The sequence below is a fragment of the Dipodomys spectabilis genome, unplaced genomic scaffold (genome assembly GCF_019054845.1).
Source record: "Dipodomys spectabilis isolate Male_0828 unplaced genomic scaffold, ASM1905484v1 ptg000024l, whole genome shotgun sequence".
NCBI classification, from domain to species: Eukaryota; Metazoa; Chordata; class Mammalia; order Rodentia; family Heteromyidae; genus Dipodomys; species Dipodomys spectabilis.
In genome coordinates this window covers 881338-904536 of record NW_024870701.1, presented here as the reverse complement: position 1 = coordinate 904536, position 23199 = coordinate 881338, and the positions used below count along the sequence as shown (strand labels likewise).

Below are 23199 nucleotides of genomic sequence, written 5' to 3'. Positions count from 1 at the left end.
TTCTGAAGTGAACTAGTAGAGATAATATCCTTAGCATTAAGGCAAATACCATAATCAAGTTTTGTGCTAATTTATTTGATAAAAATGTTACTTTATAAATTCATGTTTATGACATTTGTGTAAAAAAGCTTCTATATTTAAAAAAAATGTGTAGTAAGTGGACAGCCTTCCAAATATAATTTTATTAGTATATTAGAATACTACATTAGTATTTCTGATGATAGTTACTAAGGATTTTTGCCTTATCTAAGAGAACTTTATGATGTATAATTACTACTAAATCTCTTTCAGTAAATATTACGACTAATTTTTTTCTTAAACATCTATATATCAGGTCAAGACAACCAAGACACTTCCTCTTTTTTATGGAAGCATAGTAAGATTTTTTCTTTATGGTGATCATGATGGAGAAGTATATGCTACAGGAGGAGAAGTTCAAATTGCAATGGTAAGACGGAAAGTTAATAAAAAACATTTAAAAAATAATAAAAAGTCTTAAAAGTCTTAAAAATAAAAAAAAGTCTTACAGTGCCTTAAAAATAAAGATATGTCTTTTCTTATGATGCTTTCAGCTAAAGACATTGAATTTGTCTTGGTACCACTTTTGTACAGGTGTCAGAATAAAGGTTCCAGTATTTTTTTTTTTTTTGTCTTTTTTGGTACTGGGGATCGAACCCAGGACATTGCACTTGCTAGGCAAGCACTTTGCCAATGAGCTACATCCCAACCCCACAGTATTTTTATATTTGAATTTTTTCCCATTAAATGAAGTAGTTGTGGTCAGCATGAATTTTTAATTTTTTAATAACCTGTGGAATTTAATATCTGTATGTACAGTCTTTACAAACACAATAATTTTATAAAGTATGCATTTCCTCTTGGACCTAAAAACTAATGTATATTTAGAATCAGAATTCTACCTCAAGCATGAGTAATTCAAGACTATGGTGTATGTTCTGCATATCATATTTTGTTTGAATTACAGAGATTAAACTGAGAATAAAAGGATTAAGTATGTAGATGCCTTTGCAGGAAAAAAACGGATGAGTTTTGTAGCTAAATTTAGTTTTCTTTGAAATGGTGTAAACTCATTTATTTATTCAGGAACCTCAGGCACTGTATGATGAAGTAAGAACTGTGCCAATTGCAAAACTGGATAGGACAGTTGCTGAGAAAACTGTTAGAAAATATGTGGAAGATGAAATGGCAAGGTAAGATAAATTTCAAAAGCATGACTAAAATAAAATTAGGAGAATTGTAGTGCTTTTAAGTATTGCTGCATACATCTCTGATAGTTTTAAGATTTTGGACATGGAAAGGTGAATGTCTTTGACATTAAGGCCTTATTAAGGTCAATTAAGGTCTTACAAAAGCAAACCTTCACTTGTAGCAAAGAAAGGAAATATTCTGTATCTGAAGTATCAGTTTTCTAAGGTATTGGAAGGAAAAATAGTTTGGCTTACAACTAAATAAAACATGTTGGGGAAGGGAGGAGTTGGGGAGGTGGGGAAGGAAGGGATGGTAGGGGTAAAACAAAGGAGGGATAACAATGCTTGATAGGAAATGTACTCATTATCTTACTCATTTAACTGTAACCCCGCTGTACAGTATTTTTATAATAAAAAAATACCTATTTAAAAAAATTTGGTGGTACCTTCTTTTAGTGTGTGTATTTAACTCAGGGTCTAGGCACTATTTCTTAGCTTTTTCACGTAAGGCCGGTACTCTACCACTTGAGACACAGCTACATTTTGGCTTTTTGGTGATGAATTGGAGATAAGTGCCTCACAGATTTTCTTGCCTTGGCTGGTTTTGCATTAATCCTCAGATTTCAGCCTCCTAAGTAGCCGGGGTTAACAGGCATGCGTGACTGATATCCAGCTTCATGATACCTTCTGAGAAGTAATATTAGTAAAAAGAAGTAACTGAGCACCATGGTGGACACCTGTAATTGTAGCATTATTTAGGAAGCTGAGGTACACAGTGATGAATTTAGGTCAGCCTGGGTTACATAGTTAGGACACTGCCAAGAAACCAAAACAATGGACTGGTGGACCAGATGTTAGAAACTTGCCTTGAGCAAAAAAAGCTCAACATCACCACCCAGGCTTTGAATTCAAGCCCCAGAACTGCACAGAACTCAAAAGTAGGGGGGCTGCGAAGGTGACTCAGCGGTAGGGTACTTGCCTTGCATTCATGAGGCCCTGGGTTTGATTCCTCAGCACCACATAAACAGAAAAAGCTGGAAGTGGTGCTGTGGCTCAAGTGGTAGAGCACTTGCCTTGAGCTGAAGAGCTCAGGGACAACACCCATGCCTGGAGTTCAAGCCCCACAACTGACCTCCCCCCCCTCAAAAAAAAAAAAGGCAGAATTTTATTCTACAGTCTTCTGGTTCTATGGTTAATGTTGCTGTTACTTTGTTTCTTACTGATTTTTTTTTTATTTTTAGAGTTTATTTTGTGTCCTAAAGGTAACATGTATTTACTGTAAACAGTCAGAAAAATCCAAGAAATTGATGGTTTCTAAGTTGAAATACTAGGAAACTTTTGTCTTTTTTTTTTTTTTAAGTAGCCATATCAAGATTAGAAAGGAAAATAGTTGTTTATATAGAAAATTGATTTGGCCTTTCAAAATATGCCACCAGTAATTTATCATTGTAGTAACTAATTTCCTAATTAAAGCTGTAATAAATTTCGTGAAACATTAATATGCTGGTTTCATAATAGGCTCCCTGATAGATTATCAGTAACTTGGCCGGAAGGAGATGAATTATTGCCTAATGAAATTAGGCCTGCTGGAACCCCCATTGGTATGTTGATTTCTAGTAACAAAATTGTTTTTATTCTGCCTTAAAAAATATAAGAAATTAGAATATAATGTAAAGACCTAGCAGATTCTTTCTGTATAAATTAAGATACTCTCTTAATTTTGAACTCATAGGTGCATTAAGAATTGAAATACTAAATAAAAAGGGGGAAGCAATGCAGAAGCTTCCAGGAACAAGTCATGGAGGATCAAAGAAACTCCTGGTTGAACTTAAGGTTATATTGCACTGTAAGTATATACTTATTTGAATCTTTTTGTCCATTTAGATACCAAATTTGTGGGTGATTAGCTTTTTATTATTAGCATATATTAATTGTACAAAGAGATTTCTCTGTGGTATGTGTCCAGCAATGCATGTAATTTACTTAGGTCGTTTTCATTCTCTCTACTATGTTCTTATTCCTTCCTGTTACAATTTTAATGGTTTTGTTATTCTATTGCAGTACATGTATATTATGTGCTTTGCTCATATTCATTCCCCACATCATCCTTTTCCTTTTTATCCTCTTCCCCTTCCCCTTTATAGATTTGATTAGATTCTCCACTTCACCCAGCACACTTTTTCTTCCTGCATGGATCTCAGGCATTCATTTTTCTAATATCCTCAGTATCTAGACAGTGCTCTCAGTTGAGTATTGTCTGGTCTGTCTGTTTTTTTTGTTTTGTTTTTTCAGGGAAGCTCAGCCACTTGTTTTGTAGAGTGTTTCATGTATTTCTGTTCATTTCTTTGGCATGTTAAAGAGGAAAACAAACTTTTTGCTGGTTTGCACATAGAACACCTCTGACATCAATTATGTCTTGTTTGTTTTTTTTTTTCTCCCAATATTGCCTAGTTTTCCATTTCTTAGCAGATACCAACAGGGTTGTCTGATAGTTTAACTCAGTTCTGATACTAAGTGCTCCTTAGGTACAGACATAATTGGTTAAAAGTACATTACTGTAAGACTGCCCAGTTCAGATACTTATTTCAGGATCATCTCAGATAAGAACATTTCTAGAATGGGTTACAAAACTCAGAAACATTTATTTATATTAGTTATAGTGGGTACAATACCAGTCCAGCTTTCCATACCTCTTCTTCTTCCTGGATGTTATGGTGGTGCCATTATGGTACATAGGTAGATTAATTCATTGCCCATTGATGGATAGATCTCATTATCTTTTCTCCATTTAATGCCAGGCAGGGTTTAGCAGAATTTCAACTCACATTGTATCTTTTCCTGCAACCACTGTCTATCCTTAGATACTTTACTCATTAATAAAAACTTATGTGGTAAGTTTTTTTTTTTTTTTTTGGCATGAAAAACAAAAGATATTCCTATCACAGCACTCAGAATTTTAAGGATTTTAGGAATTCTTTACCAAAGACTAGAGGAAGATCAAGTATAGTTTACCCTCTTTATCTTGGTTCCACATCAGCCAATTCAACCAATTTGTGTTGAAAATACTTGAGGGGGAAAAAGAATCGTGTCTGTACACAATGAATACATACTGATTTTTTTCACCATTTTCCTTAAATAATATAGTATAGCATTTATATAATATGTACAGTGTATAGGGCATTGTATGTAATCTAGAGATGACTTAAAGTATGTGATTATATATAGTTAATATGCAAATACTATGTCATTTTATATAAGGGACCTGACAATCCATAGAGTGTGCTTGGTTCCTAATGCCAGTGCCATTATGGCAGGCTGGTATAAAATATATTTTTGACAATTAGTCCAGTTAGATTGCTTCATTTTTTTTTTCACTTTGGTTGTACTTTTATGTTATCTTCTGTGTCATCTTGATATGACCCTAAATTTCTTTGATTTTGGCTTTCTTGCTTTCTGGCTTAAGGTAGCATAGAATCTTTTTGTTCATATATGTCACCCTAGACCCAATTCATCCTGTACCCCTAATTTTTTTCAGTGGGGAATGCTAGTTTAGAGTCTTCAGTTTGCATATTAGTTAGTATTGCCACTGGGTAAAATTCGTCCTTTACTTTTCAACTGACAGCTCAGAATGATTATTTCTGAAAAAGAAAAGAAAAATAATATATTTTGGGTTTTTACTTAATTACTTTTATTTTACACTTTTATATCCATTCAGTTATATTGAAAGTCTTTATTCTTTTTATTTTTGGTTCTAGGTATTAAACCCAGATCTTTGCACACACTTTATCATTGAGCCATGCTCAACAGCCTATTTGTATGTACATATGTATTAGTTGTACTGAGGATTAAACTCAGGGCCTCATGCTTCCGGACAGGCTCTACTTTTTGAGCCATAGCCAAGTCTTTTTGCTTTGTTTGTTTTCCAAATGGACTCTTAGGCTTTTGCCTGGGACTTACCTTAAACCCCAATCTTTATACCTCCCCCTCTTCAGTATTGGAAATTTCAGATAGTGTCATAATACCAGACTTTATTTTGAAATAAGTTCTCACTAACTTTTGACCATACTGGCCATAAACTATCTCTGCCTCCACAATAGCTTGGGTTATGTGTGTACTACCAGGTCTAACCTGTGTGTGTATGTATGAGGAGGAATGTGTATGTGTGTGTGTGTATATGTATTGTTGGCAGTACTGGGAATTGAACTGAGAAACTCATGGTTGCTATAGACACATGCTGTCCTACTTTGAACTATGTTCTCAGTCTTTACAGTTTTTATTTTTTTTGTTTTGTTTTTTGTTTGGTCAGTTCTAGGGCTTAAACTCAGAGCCTGAGTGCTGTTCCTCCACATTTTTTTTTTCTGCTCAAGGGTAAAGGTCTACCACATGAGCCACAGTGTTCCATCCTGCTTTTTAGTGATTAATTGGAAATGAGAGTCTCACAGACTTTCCTATCCAGGCTAGCTTTCAATCATGATTCTCACATCTCAGCCTTCTTAGTAGTTAGGATTACAGATATGAGCCACCAGCTCCTGGCTTCATTTTTGATTCTACTTTGTTTTTGTGCCAGTCCTGAGGCTTTAACTCAGGACTTAGGCACTGTCCCTCAAGGCTTGTGTACCACCGTTACAGCAACAGCTCTACTTTGGCATTTTGGTTCTTTTTTTGTTTTTAATATATTTTTATTATTTATTTTTTGGATCCGGTTGTGGGGCCTGAACTCTGGGCCTGGGTGCTCTCTTTCAGCTCTTCAAAGAGCTCAAGGCTAGCACTCTACCATTTGAGACACAGTGCCACTTCCGGCATTTTTTTTTCCTGCCTATGTGGTGCTGAGGAATCGAACCCAGGTCCTGAAGCATGCAAGGTGAATGCTCTACCACTGAGCCACCTTCCTAGCCCGGCATTTTGGTTCTTAATTGGAGAAAAGAATCTCATGGACTTTCCTGCCATGTGGCTTCAAATAGTGATCCTCAGATCTCAGATTCCTGAGTAGCTGGGATTATAACCATGAACTATCAGCACCCAGCCCATCAGCCCATTTTTTATTTTGTGCTTTTTTTTGGTTTTAATTTTTAAAATAGTTATTATCAAGGTGATGTACAGAGGGGTTATGGTTACATAAGTCAGGTAAGGAGAACATTTCTGTTTTGACACCCATAGGTTTGTATAATTCATTTCCATTTTTTATTCTTTTTTTTTTTTTTTGGGTCTGGTCGTGGGGCCTGAACTCTGGGCCTGGGCGCTGTCCCTCAGCTCTTCAGCTCAAGGCTAGCACTCTACCACTTGAGCCACAGCGCCACTTCCGGCTTTTTTCTTTTTGCTTATGTGGTGCTGAGGAATCGAACCCAGGGCCTCATGCATGCAAGGCAAGCGCTCTACCACTGAGCCAACTTCCCAGCCCTCCATTTTTGATTCTTAATAATTGTTTATATACTTTATCCTAGAATGTATTCTAATACTTTCAATACTGTAATACTGATGGTATTACTATTGTAGTAATTGTTGGATTAAATTTTATTTTGTTCTTAGATACTCTTTTTTATGGGCATAGTGAAAAATTTACTTAAACAATTACCTTTTTTTATGTGTAGTTATGTCATCTACCTGATAAAGTTATGAACTTTTTTTTTAAGTATCCAAGACATTTGTATTGTTCTAAAGTAGCAATAAATAAGAAGGAATATTTTGGAGAAGTCATATCATCCCTTTACTTTATTCCTTTCTTCTGCCTTTTTTGCTAGTACTTGGAGCTTGAGCTTAGAGCTTTATGCTCTACTGGGCTTTTCTGCTCAAGGCTCACTTTCTACAACTTTAGCCACAGCCTTGCTCAGAATGATTTATTCTAATTCCATCCATTTCCCTGGGAATGACATTATTTTGTCCTTTCTAATGGCTGCATGATATTCCATTGTATATAGATAACACAGTTTTTGGATCCATTCATCTGGTGTAGGGCATCTGGGTTGTTTCCATATCTTGGCTATTGTGAACAGTGCTGCAATGAATATGGAGGTGCATATGTCCTTGTATCTTGGTTCCTGTTGCTTAGGGTAGATGCCTAGTAGTGGTATGGCTGTGTCATAGGGGAGGTCTATATTTAGCTTTCTGGGGTACCTCCAGACTGCTTTCCAAAGTGGTTATATTAGTGTACATTCCTACCAGCCATGCAATAGGGTTCTTCTTTCTCCACACCTCTGCCAGCATTTGTCATTGGCTGAATTTAGGATGTGGGCCATTCTGACTGGGGTAAGGTGGTATCTCAGGGTTGTTTTTAATTTGCATTTCCTTCACAACCAGGGATGATGAAGATTTCCTTATGTGTTTCTTTGCCATTTTTATCTCTTCTTCTGAGAAGTCTCTCTTTAGTTCCCTTGACCATTTAATGATTGGTTTGTTAGATTTGGGAAGGATTAGTTTCTTGACTTCCCTGTACATATGGATATTAGGCCATTGTCTGATACGTTGCTGTTAATGTTTTTTCCCAATTAGTTGTCTTTCTTTCTAGTTTGGTTGCAATATCTTTATCTGTGCAGAAACTTTTTATTTTAAGGTAGCCCAATTTGTTGAGTCTCTCTAATTTGTTGTGGCCTTGGGACTTTCTTTAGGAAGTTGTTGCCTGTGCCTGTAAGTTCAGGTCTTTCTCCTACTCTGTTTTGCAGTAGTTTCAGAATTTCAGGTTTGATGTTAAGGTCTTTAATCCATTTTGAGTTAATGTTTTTAGTGCATGGTGATAGGCTGGGGCCCACTTTCAGTTTTCTGCATGTGTCCACCCAGTTTTCTCAGAACCAATAGTTGAAGAGGCTATGTTTGTTCCGCTGTATGTCTTTGACTCCTTTGTCAAATATCAGGTGATTATACGTATAGTGATTTTATTTCTGGATCTTCTAATCTGTTCCATCGGTCTTCGGATCTGTTCTTGTGCCAATACCAAGCTGTCTTTGTTATTATAGCTCTGCAGTAGAGGTTGAAATTGTGATTCCCTCCCTCCCCCGCATTGTTTCTTTTGCCTAGAATTACTTTGGCTATTCTAGGTCTTTTGTTGTTACCTATGATTTTGTATTGTTTTCTCTGTCATTGTTTTTTCTGCCATTAGAATTTTGATTGGAATTGCATTGAATCTGTGTATCATTTTTGGCAGTATGGACATTTTCACAATATTGATTGTGCTTATCCAAGAACATGAAAAGTCCTTCCATTTTCTGGTGTTCTCTTTGATTTCTTTTTTTAGATTTTTGTAGTTTTCACTAATTAGGTCCTTTACTCTTTGGTTGTGGTATTTTTATTTTTATTTTTGTCGGTTGTGGGGCTTGAACTCTGGGCCTGGGCGCTGTCCCTTAGCTCTTCAGCTCAAGGTGAGCACTCTACCACTTGAGCCACAGCACCACTTCTGGTTTTCTGTGGTTTATTAGAGATAAGAGTTTCACAGACTTTCCTACAGGGGCTGGCTTTGAACCGCCATCCTCAGATCTTAGCCTCCTGAGTAGATATTTGATTAGGTTAATTCCTAGATACTTTATTTTTTGGGGGGCTATTGCAAGTAATTTCCCTTTCTTGACCTTGAATCTGGTGATATAATGGATTGTACTAATGGATTTACGTATGTTAAACCATCCCTGCATCTCTGGGATGAAGCCTACTTGATCATAATGTATGATTTTTTTTTTTTTAAACATGTTTCTTGATTCTGTTGGCTAAATTTTTTTTGGGGGGGGGCGTTATTCGTTGGGGATTGAACTCTGGGCTTGGGTACTGTCCCTCAGCTCTTTAGCTCAAGGTGAGCGCGCTACCGCTTGAGCTACAGTGCCACTTCAGGTTTTCTAGTGGTTTATTGGAGATAAGAGTCTCGTGGACTTTCCTTCCCGGGCTGATTTTGAACCATGATCCTCAAGATCTCAGCCTCTTGAGTAGCTAGGATCATGAGCCCCTGCCACTCGGCAGGCCAAAACTTCATTGAGGAGCTTTGCCTCTGTGTTCATCAAAGAGATTGGTCTGTAGTTCTCTTTTTTTGTTGGGTCTTTCCCTAGTTTGGGGATGAGTGTGATATTGGCTTCACAGAATGAGTTTGGGATTTCTCCCTTTGCCAGGACTGGCAAAGAAAAAAATCACTTTTTCGTAATGAACTATATGTTAATTTTGAGGAAATTTTTTTAAAGGGTTTTACTATGAAAATTGTTTTACCAATTAAGCTATTACAAATTAATGTGAAATGTCTTATGAAGATTTGAAATAAAGGAATTTTAATGAGCTGAATGAGTAAACTTTAGTTATTGTTTTTTACTTGTATAGGGTATACTTTAAGATCTTTTGAAACTTTAAAACAATTTTTAAAAATACACTACAAATAAAGATAATGACATTAAATACTAATGTGACATCTTGCATTCATATTTTGTATTCATTGTCTCAGCAGTATTTCTATTTTCTTTAATTTAGCTTCAAGTGGGAATAAAGAAATCATTTCACATATTAGTCAACACGGAGGAAAATGGCCTTATTGGTTTAAAAAAATGGGTGAGTTATTATTCTGAATGTTAAATCCATTGGAGCCTGCAGATGTATTTTGGTGGTAACGGCTTCCCTACCATAAATGAGATCTTGTGTGTTTTTTTAAAAATTTTTTTATTATGAAAATACCATACAGAGGAGTTACAATTACATAGGCAAGATAATGAGTACATTTCTTATCAAGCATTGTTGCTTCCTCCTTTGTTTCCCCTTCCTATCCCTTCCATATTCCCCCTCACGCCCTGCCAAAGTTGTAAAGTTTGTTTTTCGACATAAGAGATCTTGGGTTTGATCTGTCATCATCAATAACCATAATGCTGACATGCTAGTACCAGGCTGTAGTCCCAGTTCAGTAAGCTGATTAAAAGGACGATCAGTGGAATGCACAAGAACATACCAGTGGGATCTTATCTCACCAAAACAAATTACATGTAAGGTAGAATTGTGCTGACATAAGATTTAATTTGTCATTTATCTAGAAAATATCCAAAAATTGGGGAATTACACATTGAAATTACAAGTTGTATTGAATGAAAGCAATGCAGACACCTATGCAGGAAGACCACTCCCATCTAAAGCCATTAAATTTTCTGTTAAAGGTAAGTAAAATGCTAACATGTGATTACAACTAAAAGTTGCATTTTAAATCCAGGGACAGAAGATATTTTCCATTTTAATTATTAAATGATTTTTATCTCTACTTTAGAATCACATTCCCTCTTATTTTTAAAGATATTTTTCCCCCTCTTCCTCCTCCTCCTCCTTTTTCTCCTCTCCCCCCTTTCCCCTGCCTCCCTGTAGCTCAGCATGAACTTAGTGTGTACAAGGCCCTAGGTTCATCCCCTCACCAAAACAAAACAATAAACCCAAAAATCGAATAGCTGATTTGTAAAAGGTACATAATTGTAATGCTTTATACAACACATAATCACTTTTTTCCTTTTCAAACTTAACAAATCCTTTCATAGCTATTAAGTACTGTTTTTGCCTAGAAGTTCTTTGTCTTAATAAAAAAAAAGTTCTGTTCTATCCATTCGCTGGTGCTCATGCCTTTAATCTTAGCTACTCAGAAGGTGAGATCTGAGGAACGCAGTTCAGAGCCACCCTGGCAGGAAAGTCCATGAGACTCTTATCCCAATTAACCACCAGAAGACAGGAAGTGTTGCTGTGGCTCAAGTGGTAGAGTGCTTGCCTTGAGCTGAAGAGCTCAGGGACAGCACCCAGGCCCTCAGTTCAAGCCCTACGACCAACCATAAAAAAAAGTTCTGTTCTAATAATTCAGAATTTTAAAAAATGGCATTTCTACATTTGGAATTTTATTTTTGTGTATGGTGTGAAATAAAGTTCTAACTTTCCCACATGGATTATAAATGTTTAATGTATAAGTAAATTTAATATGTCATGTTTCCAGTACATAAATGAGTATGTTTCTGGTTACTTGTGAGTTTTCTGACAAGTGAAATTCCTTTTTTGTTTTTGTTTTTGTTAAGAGGGCAAGCCAGAGAAATTTTCTTTTGGTCTTCTGGATCTTCCTTTTCGTGTTGGAGTTCCATTCAATATCCCTTTGGAGTTTCAGGATGAATTTGGTCACCCTAGCCAACTAGTAACTAATATTCAGCCAGTTCTTGAAGCAAGGTAATTTGAAGAGCTGGTTTGTATTTGTCTTTCTATATGCTCTTCCTTTGTTTATGTTTATGCATGTGAGCTGAACTGCATTATCATTTAAATGTTTACCTGAATTTTATGGTATTTAGGGATTCATTTGGCCCTATGCTATTCTCTGCAACTATAATATCCTGTATAAATCATTTCAGTGAAGATTATCTTTTGACTATATTAACATTTGAAGTCATTTAGGTATCTAGGTCTTAACGCCATTCCTTTTGCAAGTATGTATTACTTTCTTTTGGGGGGGGGAGGGAAGGGTCCGGTCATGAGGCCTGAACTCTGGGCCTGGGCACTGTCCCTCAGCTCTTCAGCTCAAGGCTACCACTTGAGCCACAGCGCCACTTCCGGCTTTTTTCTTTTTGCTTATGTGGTGCTGAGGAATTGAACCCAGGGCCTCGAGCATGCAAGGTAAGCGCTCTACCACTGAGCCACCTTCCCAGCCCCCCCTTTTGCAACTATGATATTATGTCCTGGCAGTTCTGTTAGCTGCTACTGTTTTCTGAGCATTTTTAATGTTTAAACTTTGTGATATTGTAGTTTATTTTGGTGTTTTTGAAAAAGTCATAAACAATAAAGTTTATATTTACCATTGAGATTTAAATCTTCCCTTAAAATTAACTTTTGCTCTAGCTGTGCACCAATGACTCACACCTATAATCCTAGCTACTTAGGAGTCTGGGACCTGAGGATCACGGTTCAAAGCCAGCCTGGGCAGGAAAGTCTGTGAGACTCTTAATTCCAATTAAACACCAGAATACCAGAAATGGAGCTGTGGCTCAAGTGGTCGAGTGCTTGCCTTGAGCTGACGAGCTGAGGGACAGTGCCTAGGCCCAGAGTTCAAGCCCCACTACCACCCCCTCCAAAAAAAAAAATTTACTCTATAGAATGATATAATTGGCTTACATTAAGAAAAAGCTTTGAGAAACTTAATAGCATGTCCATTGATGTCATTGAGGATGTTCAGTATTTATTATTGCTCTGTTCTGTGGTACTCAGGAAGTTGTTCACAAATCATAAAAGAATGACATATTTCTTCAGAAGTTGTTTTATAAATGTTAAGTTCCTTTTTGCATTGATTGCCCAATTTGTTGGTTTCGTTTAGTGCATTTACAATGCTGCAGATAGAACTACAGCCTTTAGTGCATGCTGTGTGTATCTTCTTTTATTTTCTCTGCAGTCTTGTCTTTGTGGTGGAGTCATTTACTCTTTGAGCCATTTGAACATGTATTCTAGGCACCTGACAGTTAAAGTGAACACAGATACTGTCTCTAGAAGTCATAGCCAGCCTAGTGAATACGTAGTTATAAAACTGTTATAAAACTATTTACTGACAGGCACCACTGGCTTATAGCTGTATTCATAGCTACTTAGGGTGGAGGTGGAGATCAGGAATGTCATGGTTTAAGGTCAGCATAAGCAAAAAGTTCATATGTTCCTATCTTAACCAATTGCTTGGTGCAATGGTATGTATGTGCCTATCATCCCAGATACATGAGAGATCAGGAGAGGTTTGGGTCAGTCCAGCTTGGGCAAAAAAATGTTCACCAGAACCTCTCTCAGCAAAGAAAGCCAATGCTTATCTGCCATTCCAGCTAGTATAGGAAGTAGGATAAAAATGGTAGCCTATCTTAAAAATTAATAGGGAAAGGATTGGATATGTTGTAGAAAGCCTGTCTAGCAAGTACAAGACCTTAAGGTCAAACCCCAGTACCACCGAATGTATTCAGAATGAAAAATCTTCAGTTTCATCTTCAAGTTCCAGAGTCATCTCCCACTCTTAGCACCTTCCTTACTGTAAAAGGCATTCTTGTTTGTTTTTTAATTAGAAAGATGAATTAAAGATGCTAATGACACATTTCCAACATATTTATAAGTAATGGAGTGGAAGTTTAAGAATAAATTTGTTTTTTTTCTAGTGGTTTATCTTTACATTATGAAGAAATAACCAAAGGACCAAATTGTGTAATTCGAGGTGTTACAGCTAAGGGCTCTATAAACTCTTGTCAAGGCAAGGTAAGAAATGCACATAAATGTTATGATAGTTCTTTCTTTTTTGTTTTTTATTATGTAGTTGTATAAAGAAATTACAATTTCACATGTCAGGTTTATGAGTACAATGAATAATTGTTTCTTGGTAAAAATGAAATAGGAAATGCTGTGTTTAATGACCTGTTTTGACAAACAAAAGGATAGTAACACTGAGATCCTTTGAATTAATAGCCAGGATTATGTCACCTGACTTAGTAATTGTTTCATTTGTAGGATATACTGGAACATTGAATATGTAAGAATTAAATTTTCTTCAACTATATCATAATTCCAAAACTTTTTTCAATAGTTTTCAAATTGTATACCTATTCTCCTGCTTTTCCTCTCATTTATGTTTCTTGGAACAAAAGTGACAAATGGAAATCTTTGGAACTTTACCTCATATTTTTAAGCATATTGATTTGGTATTTAAATAAAGGGAAGTTTGATGAGAGATATGGTCATAAAAAAGTATGCATAAATTTGAGTGAGGTTTTTTTTTTTATTTGTTTTTTTGCCAGTCCTGGGATTTGAACTTGGGGCCTGGGCACTGTCCCTGAGTTTCTTTTTGCTCAAGGTTAGCACTCTACCTCTTGAGCTGCAAACCTACTTCTGACTTTTTCTGTTTATGTGGTACTAAGGAATCAAGCCCAGGGCTTCATTCATGCTAGGCAAGCACTTTACAACTAAGCCACATTCCCAGCTCCTTGTGTAAGGTTTTAATAAGCTGCTTTCTCCTTTAATTTCTCAAATCTAGAAAATAGCTAACTGGGAACACTGGTTAATACTTCATTTTCCTTCCACAATATTATTGCCATTAATTTAAAATATTTTTCCTATTAATACAATGTTTAAAATAAAGCATGTTGTTGTGGACTGAATGAAACAAATAATGGAAGGGGCGGTAAGAAAGGAGGGAATTTTATACTTAACTTCGTGTGATAGATAATAGCCAAAGCTTGGCACACCAAAAAATACTTCATAAAATTACCTCATGCTGTATGTATGAGGTGAACATAAATTAATTTTCATGTTTAGTTTTGAGTCCCATATGTCCCATTCCCAAGATGTCTTATTATATAACTATAAATATTCTAAAATCCAAAAATACTTCACAAAAACATTTTAGATTTAGGGTAATTAACCTATATCTGCTACTTTGTAGTCAATCAAGTTAAAGATCAAACACACATTTCTTAATTGAGAGTTTTCTGGAAATAAAGTGAAATTTCTGGCAAATTTTAAATCAGTGTGATAAACTTAGTAGACTTGTAGGTTTTTTTTTCACTTTTACTTTTAAAAAACTTTAGGTTAATCAAGGGGCTCTGAGATAATATAGAGCTATGTAGAAAGTGTATTAGCCATGTATATTTATCAAAACCATCAAATTAATGGAGACATACTATTTACAGAATAGTGGACTTTATATTCAGTATATTTAAGTTATTGTTACTTTCCAGTTCAGTCTTTCTCCAGTGAAGTAGTATAGGTTAGTGTGTCTTGAGTCCCTTAAGGTAATTTTAGCATATAGAAAATTGGTAAGTAGATTGCTGTAGTGATGTTAAAATGAAAAACAAATGGAATTGAAAGATAAACTGCTTAAGTATGTATTTAGGACTTTGGTTTAATTTTTACTATTTTTTTCAACAGAATTTTAACTTGAAGGTGGTTCTGCCAGGTTTAAAAGAAGACTCTCAGATTTTGAAAATTAGACTACTACCTGGTAATATTATTTAATATATATTCTGAATACTTACATTCCAGGGATGTACTTATTAGGCTAATCTCAGGCTAGGCCTATCATTTACCTCTTGTTGATATATAACTTGTATTTTAAGAAGAAAAATTTTTGATTTCATTTATCTCAAGAAGGACTAAATTGAGAAAAGGAATTTGCATTAAAGTTACATGTAGTACAAAGTGCTAATTAAGAAATAATCTGTTGTTGAAATGTACGCATTATCCTGCCCATGTAACTGTAACTTCTCTGTACAGTATGTTCACAAATAAAATTAAATTAAAATTTAAAAAAAAAAAAAAAGAAATAATCTGTTGTAGCTGATTCTGGTACTTACATTTGTTATCCAAACCTGGTAAGAGGGTCATAGTTGAGGCCAGCCCTTGAGACTCTCATCCCAACAGAAAAAAGCTGGACATCGTGGTGTGAACTTGTCATTCTAGCAAGAGTGGGAAGGGAAAATGAGTGTTTTATACTAGACTGAAGTGAAATGGTTGTGGCTGTCAGTCCTCAGTTCACATTTCAGTACCATTCCTCACAAACAGAAAGGAAATCTATTATAAGATTCAAAGTATATTTAGAAATTAGACCTTTGGATTTGAATCTAGGTAGTTTCACAGTTGCTATCTCTTCAGAAATCAAATGAAAAAAATACCTTCTCACATAGGGTTACTTTGAGTAGTAAATAGATTAATACAGATAGTCCTAACCTTGCATGATTTTATAGCAATGGAATAGAGGACACAATGCCAGTATGCATGAGTTTTCATTAATAGTATAATGTTAAAAGAGAGAGAATGGCCTGTATCTGTGAAACATTTAAAATACTGCTTTACTTGTAAGTTTGGGCTGTAATATAACAAAAGTTGAAGAAATTTTGTCCATAAGTGATCTCCCTCCTCACACCCCCAGTACTCGGGGCTTGAACTTCATAGTATCATACTTTCACTCAGCTTTTTATGTTCATGGTACTATAGCACTTGAGCATACCTCCTCTGGCTTTTTTGATGGATAGAGAAAAGACTTTTTTGCTTGTTAATTCTCTATCTAGACTGGTTTCTAATCAAAATCCTCAGATTTCAGACTCCTGACTATCTCTGATTTTAGGCATCAGCTATTGGCCCTTGTCTTTGTAAGTGATCTTTCGTGCTGGAAATACATTATCTTGTTTACCTTCATAATTTCAAGTTGAGATTTCCCTCAAGAGAATTGATTTAGAAGTGAAAATTTGCATATAGACAAAAGTTTAAGAAAATAGAATGTACTAATAACATATGCTTTATTTTACAGGTTAAACTTGAATAGATTTGGGTAGTAAATTTTTTTGTTATTATGGAGAGACCACACAGACATAGAGTACAGCCAATTGAAAGTCTTTATTACCAGCCGGAACTACACTGGGCAATTGGGTGCCCAAAAGTTCAGGGCCAAGCCTGGCTTCACAACCTCTTTTAAAGCAGAAAACCCACCTCCTTGTTTTCTCAGGGGTGGAAAATCCTTTCTTCTTTCCTGCAGGTGCAAACCAAGCGGGAAGTTACAGAAGCGTTAGCAATTTTTGAGCAAGGGCAGCATGACCATTTCTATGATTGTTTCTATTACCATTACCTAGGAACATAAACAAAACTGGACAATGGAAACATATATCTTAAAATGTCAAACTATAAGGAACTAGTCTCACGGGTGGAGGTGCAGTCCTTTCTTAGATGGAGTTACAAAAGTAAAATGGAGTTACAGAAGCTAAGAGTAAACTCCTAAGACTGCGCTATTACATTTTATCTTTTTAAAACTTTGGTGTTTTTTTAATCTTATTAGTTATACAAGGAGATTACCGTTCAACATTAGTATAATTTATCAATGTCACTCTTTGTTGTTTTTTTTTTTTTTGGGTCCGGTCGTGGGGCCTGAACTCTGGGCCTGGGTGCTGTTCCTCAGCTCTTCAGCTCAAGGCTAGCACTCTACCACTTGAGCCACAGTGCCACTTCCGGCTTTTTTCTTTTTGCTTATGTGGTGCTGAGGAATCGAACGCAGGGCCTCAGGCATGCAAGGCAAGCGCTCTACCACTGAGCCACCTTCCCAGCCCCTCAATGTCACTCTTTGATCACTTCTGTAATCATACTCGTAATCCCTTCAAGCCCAATCCTTCCCTTCAGTTTTTCTTGTTTCATAGGATATGCATTGAATATTAGGATTGCATTTCCATCTTGGTCCTTATTCTTAATAACTTGGTATTTCCAGTATGTTTTTTAAATTTAAGAGCAAAAATTATAAATTAGGACATATCAAGATGAAAATAATGAAAAACAACTACAAAGAAAAACCTCTTGTGTCCATGTCTTGGAGTTCATTTCATCATTTAGCATCATTTTTTTTGTTGTTGTTGTTTGTTTTTTTGGGGGTCCGGTGGTGGGGCTTGAACTCTGGGCCTGGGCGCTGTCCCTCAGCTCTTCAGCTCAAGGCTAGCGCTCTACCACTTGAGCCACAGCTCCACTTCCGGCTTTTTTCTTTTTGCTTATGTGGTGCTGAGGAATCGAACCCAGGGCCTCAGGCATGCAACGCAAGCGCTCTACCACTGAGCCACCTTCCCAGCCCATAAAATGGACTTTTTGTAGATTGTTTAGATTATTGGAAGTTTACATAAGAACTGTGTGCTTAATTAAAACTTGACACAATATTTAGCATATAGTAAGTAATAAATATTAGCTAATATTATTACAAAGCAAAGTGTTTTTACTATATATGCTTTGTCATGTTTGTTCATTCATTCAGTTTGGGGTTTTTTTTGGTGCTGATAGTTGGGCTTGAACTCAGGGCCTAGTGCTCTCACTTAGCTGTTTTTTTCAAGGTTGGCTCTCATCCATTTGAGCAATACCTTCAGATCTTGTTATCTGTATTTAACATAAATTAGGTTTAAAAATATTAATGATAAAGGAGCATAAACCTTGTTTTATTAATCTTATACCGAACTATGTTATATGTGTAGACAACATGGTAGACAATCTAATAAGTAAATTATTTTGCTACTTCATGACCTGATCTTTTAAATGCTTAAAAGCAGACATGTTACTCCTTCTGTTGGAGAAATCAGGGATTTTGTAAAATTAAAAGTTGGTAAATACAAAGTCATTTCATAAAACTTATTTTTCTCTTCAGTATTTTTCCCCTCAAGATATTAAGATTTTTATTTTTATAATTGATTTCTAGCCTGAGTTACCACTGAGCCATAGAAATGTTTGAGCATGATTGGGAGCCAGTGGCTCATGCCTATAATCCTAGCTTCTTAGCCATGTGATATCTGAGATTTGGGGTTCAAAGCCAGCCTGGGCAAGAAGTGGTGCTGTGGCTCAAGTGGTAGAGTGCTTGCCTTACCTTAAGCTGAAGAGCTCAGGAACAGTGTTCAGGCCCAGAGTTCAAGCCCTACGACCAACTGAAAAAAAAAAAAAATGTTTGAGCATGTACATTACATGAGCTTTTTTCTTTCTTAGCATTATTTTTAAATGTTAAATCTTTGATTGCTTTGATATTTTAGTACTTTAGTTTTTGAAACACATTAAATATCTAATTCATTATTATATATTTTTTATCTTTAAAAAGATTTACAGATTTTATTCCAGGTATTAAAGTAAAGAAATACAAAATAATATCCACTGGCTAGTGTTTATATACAAATAGTGTAACAATAGAAATTTCCTCTTGAATGTCACATACTAGAGATTGCTTTGATTGTTACTAATTTTATCTAATAGTTTACTTATTTCATACTGAAACAATTGGAATCACAGGTTGTCTGCTTACTTGAAACTGAGTTAATTGGAATCACTGGTTAAGAGGAATATTAATACCTCTATATTTACAGTATTATTATATAATTTCTTGATAGGTCCCCCTCATCGATTAAAAGTTAAACCTGATTCTGAATTTTTGGTTATAGAAAATGGGACAGCTTTCCCATTTCAGGTGGAAGTTTTAGATGAATCAGAAAACATAACAACACAAGCAAAACTGATTGTTCATTGCAAGGTAAGATTGTTATGATAAAGAATAATTAGATTTTATTTTTATTTCCATGATAGTAAATGGCAATGACTATATCTTTTAGTTACTTTATGGTAACTCTGACACCCTTACACAGTATTGAGTCTTCATGATTAGTTGAAAAATTTGTGGGATCTTTTTTTGCCAGTAGTAACTGTAAGCCAGTAAACATGCCAACTTTGCCTTGTTTCCTGAAGAAATTTATGGATGATAGTCTTTTCCTTGTTACTGTGTCTTTACTCATTTTAGATGAAGTACTTTGTTTAATAATAGAACAGTAATGGTATCTTTCAGGATTAGCAATGGATACATAAATGAAAATGGGTAAAGACCACAAAAAGGAAAGGAAACCCAGTAAAGTGAAAAGAAATGAAACAAGGTTAATGAATATGCTTTTCCTTCAAAGAAAAGATAAGCTGTATTTATCATTGTACAATTATTCTTTATGTTTAGAAATCCTAAAATTTTGAATTTTTTTCAGTTTATAGCTAGAAATAGTAGTTGTAATGAATTATTTGAAAATTTGAATAAAGTAACATTTGTTTGGGTCTTCAATTGTTTTTCATTCTTCTAGTTTTCAGGTGGTCCAAACCTTCCAGTTTATGTTGTGGATTGTAGTAGTTCTGGAACTAGTATTTTAACAGGACCTGTAATTCAAGTTCAGAATATTAAAAAAGACCAGACACTTAAAGCAAGGATTGAAATACCTGTAAGTTGTTTTTCTCATTGATAATGTATTGCATTTTAATACAAAGGTCAAAATTGTTTTACCTTAAACAAGTGAAACATGGTTCTTTTAGCACAAGGGGAGAAAAGATGATATGAAGTAGAATTGTGACATTTTGTATCAAATATTAGTATATTATTAGACCTCTTACAGTATCTATGGTTATTATTCTTTTACATTTTCTCCAAACTATTTTTTAATATTAAAATACACCATTTTACTTTTTTTTTTTTTGCTGTACCAAGGCTTGAACTCAAGGCCTTGCACTTACTCAGCTTTCTTGCTTGGCTGGAGCTTTACCATTTGAGCCATACCTCCAGCCCTGTTTTGTTCTTTTTGAAAGTAAGTAAAAGACCCAATTTGTTTTCTTACTAGTTGTTTGTTCTGTTTTCTTAGAATATTTAGTAAATACTTACCTTAACTCTCCCCTGAAATATATATGAACCTTTTACTTGTGTGTATAATCCTTTGTAAATACATTCTAAAAAAATTAGTGGGTTTTGTTTTTTCTTTTTATTTTTCTTTTCATGTTTCCATTTCCTAGACTTTTTATTTTTTCTTTATAACAGTTTTATTTTGTGTATAAGCTAGCTTTGAGTTTGGGATACTTCTGCCTGAGCATTCTAAGTACTGTTGTGTATATCGCCTCATGGGCCTGAAAGGAGGACTCAATTTCTGTTTCTTTGGTGGTACTTGGGTTTGAACTTAAGGCCTCCTGCTTGCTAGGCAGATAATTCTTCTTAAACCATGCCTCCAGACTTTGTTTTGCTTATTTTTCAGGTAAGGTCTCATGGCTTTTTCCCAGGCTGGCTTGGACCACAATTCTAAAGTAGCTATGGTCACAATAATGAGCCACTGTTCCTGGCCCATATTTAATAATCACAATTTATTATTATTTTTCTTTCTGTGCTGGGGAGCAGACCAAGGTACTTGAACACGTTAGGCAAATATTCTACCTTTGAGATAACTTCCTTGCTCTTGATAATCTTAAAATGTTTAGAATGCATTTCCTTTGCGGAGTAGGGAAGACATTTTTTGTTGTTGTTGTTGTGCAAGTACTGGAGCTTGAACTCAGAGCCTCATGCTCTCACTTGGCTTTTTCATTCAGGGCTGGAGCTCTACTACTTGAGCTCTAGTTCTACTTTTGGCTGGTTAAGTGGAGATAGTTTTCATGAACTTTTCTGCTCAGGCTAGCTTTGAACTGGAGTGCTCAGATCTCAGCCTCCTGAGTAGCTACAATTATAGACATGAGACATTAATTAGTGCCAGGCAATAGTTTTAAATTGATTTGAAATCAGTGGGGAAGGAATCCTTTTGGTCTAAATAAACTTCTTTATGTATTTAAGAATATAACCAATACCATTATACCTGATGATGTAAAATGTGGGATTATTACTAGTACAATGATGTTAATAAGAAAATCTGCAAATATAGCAGTATCAAATGATCTGCCATTTAATAATGGAACTAAATTCTTCAGCAGTAATAATAGTTTCACTATAAAATTTTAATGCCAATGTCATTCAGTCTTTGTCACTCAGTGTATATTTTTCTCTTTTCCTAGAGTTGTAAAGATGTGTTACCAGTAGAAAAAACTATTAAATTGCTTCCTAGTAGCCACGTTGCACAACTACAGATATTCAGTGTAGAGGGACAAAAGGCAATCCAAATCAAACATCAGGATGAGGTTAATTGGATAGCAGGTGATACTATGCATAATCTTATTTTTCAAATGTATGATGAAGGAGAAAGAGAAATAAATATAACAGCGGCTTTAGCAGAAAAAATTAAGGTAAGTATCTCAGATTGTTTCTTTGTGTAAAGAAATTGATCATTTTTGTTTGGAAGACTCAGTTTTTGTGCTTAATGATAGCACTGTACCATGTGAGCTATAATTCCCCTTCCAGCTTTTCGGTGGTTAATTGGAGATGAGTCTCACAGACTTTTCTGTCTGGAATTTGAACGAAAGTTCTCAGATTTCAGTTTTCTGAGTAGTTAGGATTACAGATGTGTGCCAGCAGTGCCCAGCCTCTTAAGAAGCTTTATAGACAAATGCTATTATTTAAAATTCTGGGAAGTGGAGATATGGTTTGAGTTGTAGAGCACCAGTCTTGAGCAAAAGAGCTAAGTGAGAGTGTAAGGCCCTGAGTTCAAACCCTAGTAATAATAAAATGAAATGATGAAATTCCATGTGACTAATTCAGGTTAACTAAGAGCATTGAAAAAAATAGCCTGCACTGAAATGTAGATGACATTAGATGACATGTGACAGTTTTGTACTTTAAAAAAGTGGTTTTGATACGTAAGAAAAATTTCCAACTTTGGCATTTGATTTAGTTTTGTATTTCTTAATTGGATATACCATTGAAATCACTAAGATGATCAGTTTGCCAAATGACATATTTGTTGCTCTTCTGAAGACACCAAAATATTAAAAGCAAATAGAAATAGGGTTGACAATAGTACCTTTATTTGGTCATTTAAAATTGGTACATCACTCTGTAATAGTAAGTTTTGTTGATTTTCATGGGCTGACATGTAAAGGTAACATTTAGGCCTTTCAAGGAATGAATTTACATAGTTAACAACTCACTGAACAGAAAATAAAATAAAAACTGTTAGGTTCTTACCCTATAAAATAACTTCGTAGCATTGCTTTTATGGTTGATTGAAATCATGGGCAGCTTATGTTTGCTTCTTTCAGAATCCTCTTGGTTCTCTGTAATGACACAACATACTTCCTAAAAATGATTATACTTAGCTAAACCAGTCAGTAAAAAAAAATCACAAGACAAATGGGTGGAAGAATTAGAGAAACTGCATTGAAACTTGATTAGAAAGAATAAGGAACTAGTAAAATAGTAGCAAAAGCAGGAATAACTTGTAAAATATATCAATGAGTACAGCAATAATAGGGCATTTTACCTTCTCAAGGCAGTTAAAGGAAGGATTGCTGCTTGTGAGTTACTGTGAAATGGATAAGGAAGGTTACCTGAAATTGAATGGAAAGCTATAATATATATGTGGATGAGTGTGGCTTATAATACGTAGCTAACTGAGGTGACTGATAGTTGTCACAATATCATTTTGTGTGTTCCCTGTGGTTTAGTTTGGAATAGTTTTGTTTTCACTTAGAGGGTTTTCTTTCTGGATGAAATTATGCTTAATAGTAAAAGTGAAATTTATTTATGCTTCAGTTGTTCCCTAATATAACCATTATAACAGATTTGTACTTTCAAATCCAGCATTTACCTGAGGTATTACATTGGTAGATAACTTTAACTTCTTTCCTTGTT

At 35.2% G+C, this 23199-nt stretch overlaps 1 protein-coding gene across 2 annotated transcripts in view; it reads left to right on the top strand.

Annotated features, from left to right (window-relative positions):
• Positions 1-23199, top strand: part of Smchd1 (structural maintenance of chromosomes flexible hinge domain containing 1) — a 135988-nt gene that overhangs the window by 43329 nt on the left and 69460 nt on the right. For both annotated transcript variants that reach the window (XM_042675370.1, XM_042675371.1), the window contains exons 14-25: positions 335-448; positions 1105-1211; positions 2727-2809; positions 2941-3054; positions 9639-9716; positions 10190-10309; positions 11201-11345; positions 13295-13391; positions 15057-15129; positions 19022-19161; positions 19751-19885; positions 21468-21695. In XM_042675370.1, coding sequence (XP_042531304.1) covers positions 335-448; positions 1105-1211; positions 2727-2809; positions 2941-3054; positions 9639-9716; positions 10190-10309; positions 11201-11345; positions 13295-13391; positions 15057-15129; positions 19022-19161; positions 19751-19885; positions 21468-21695 — 1434 coding nt within the window. The remainder of the gene's footprint in view (positions 1-334; positions 449-1104; positions 1212-2726; positions 2810-2940; positions 3055-9638; positions 9717-10189; positions 10310-11200; positions 11346-13294; positions 13392-15056; positions 15130-19021; positions 19162-19750; positions 19886-21467; positions 21696-23199) is intronic.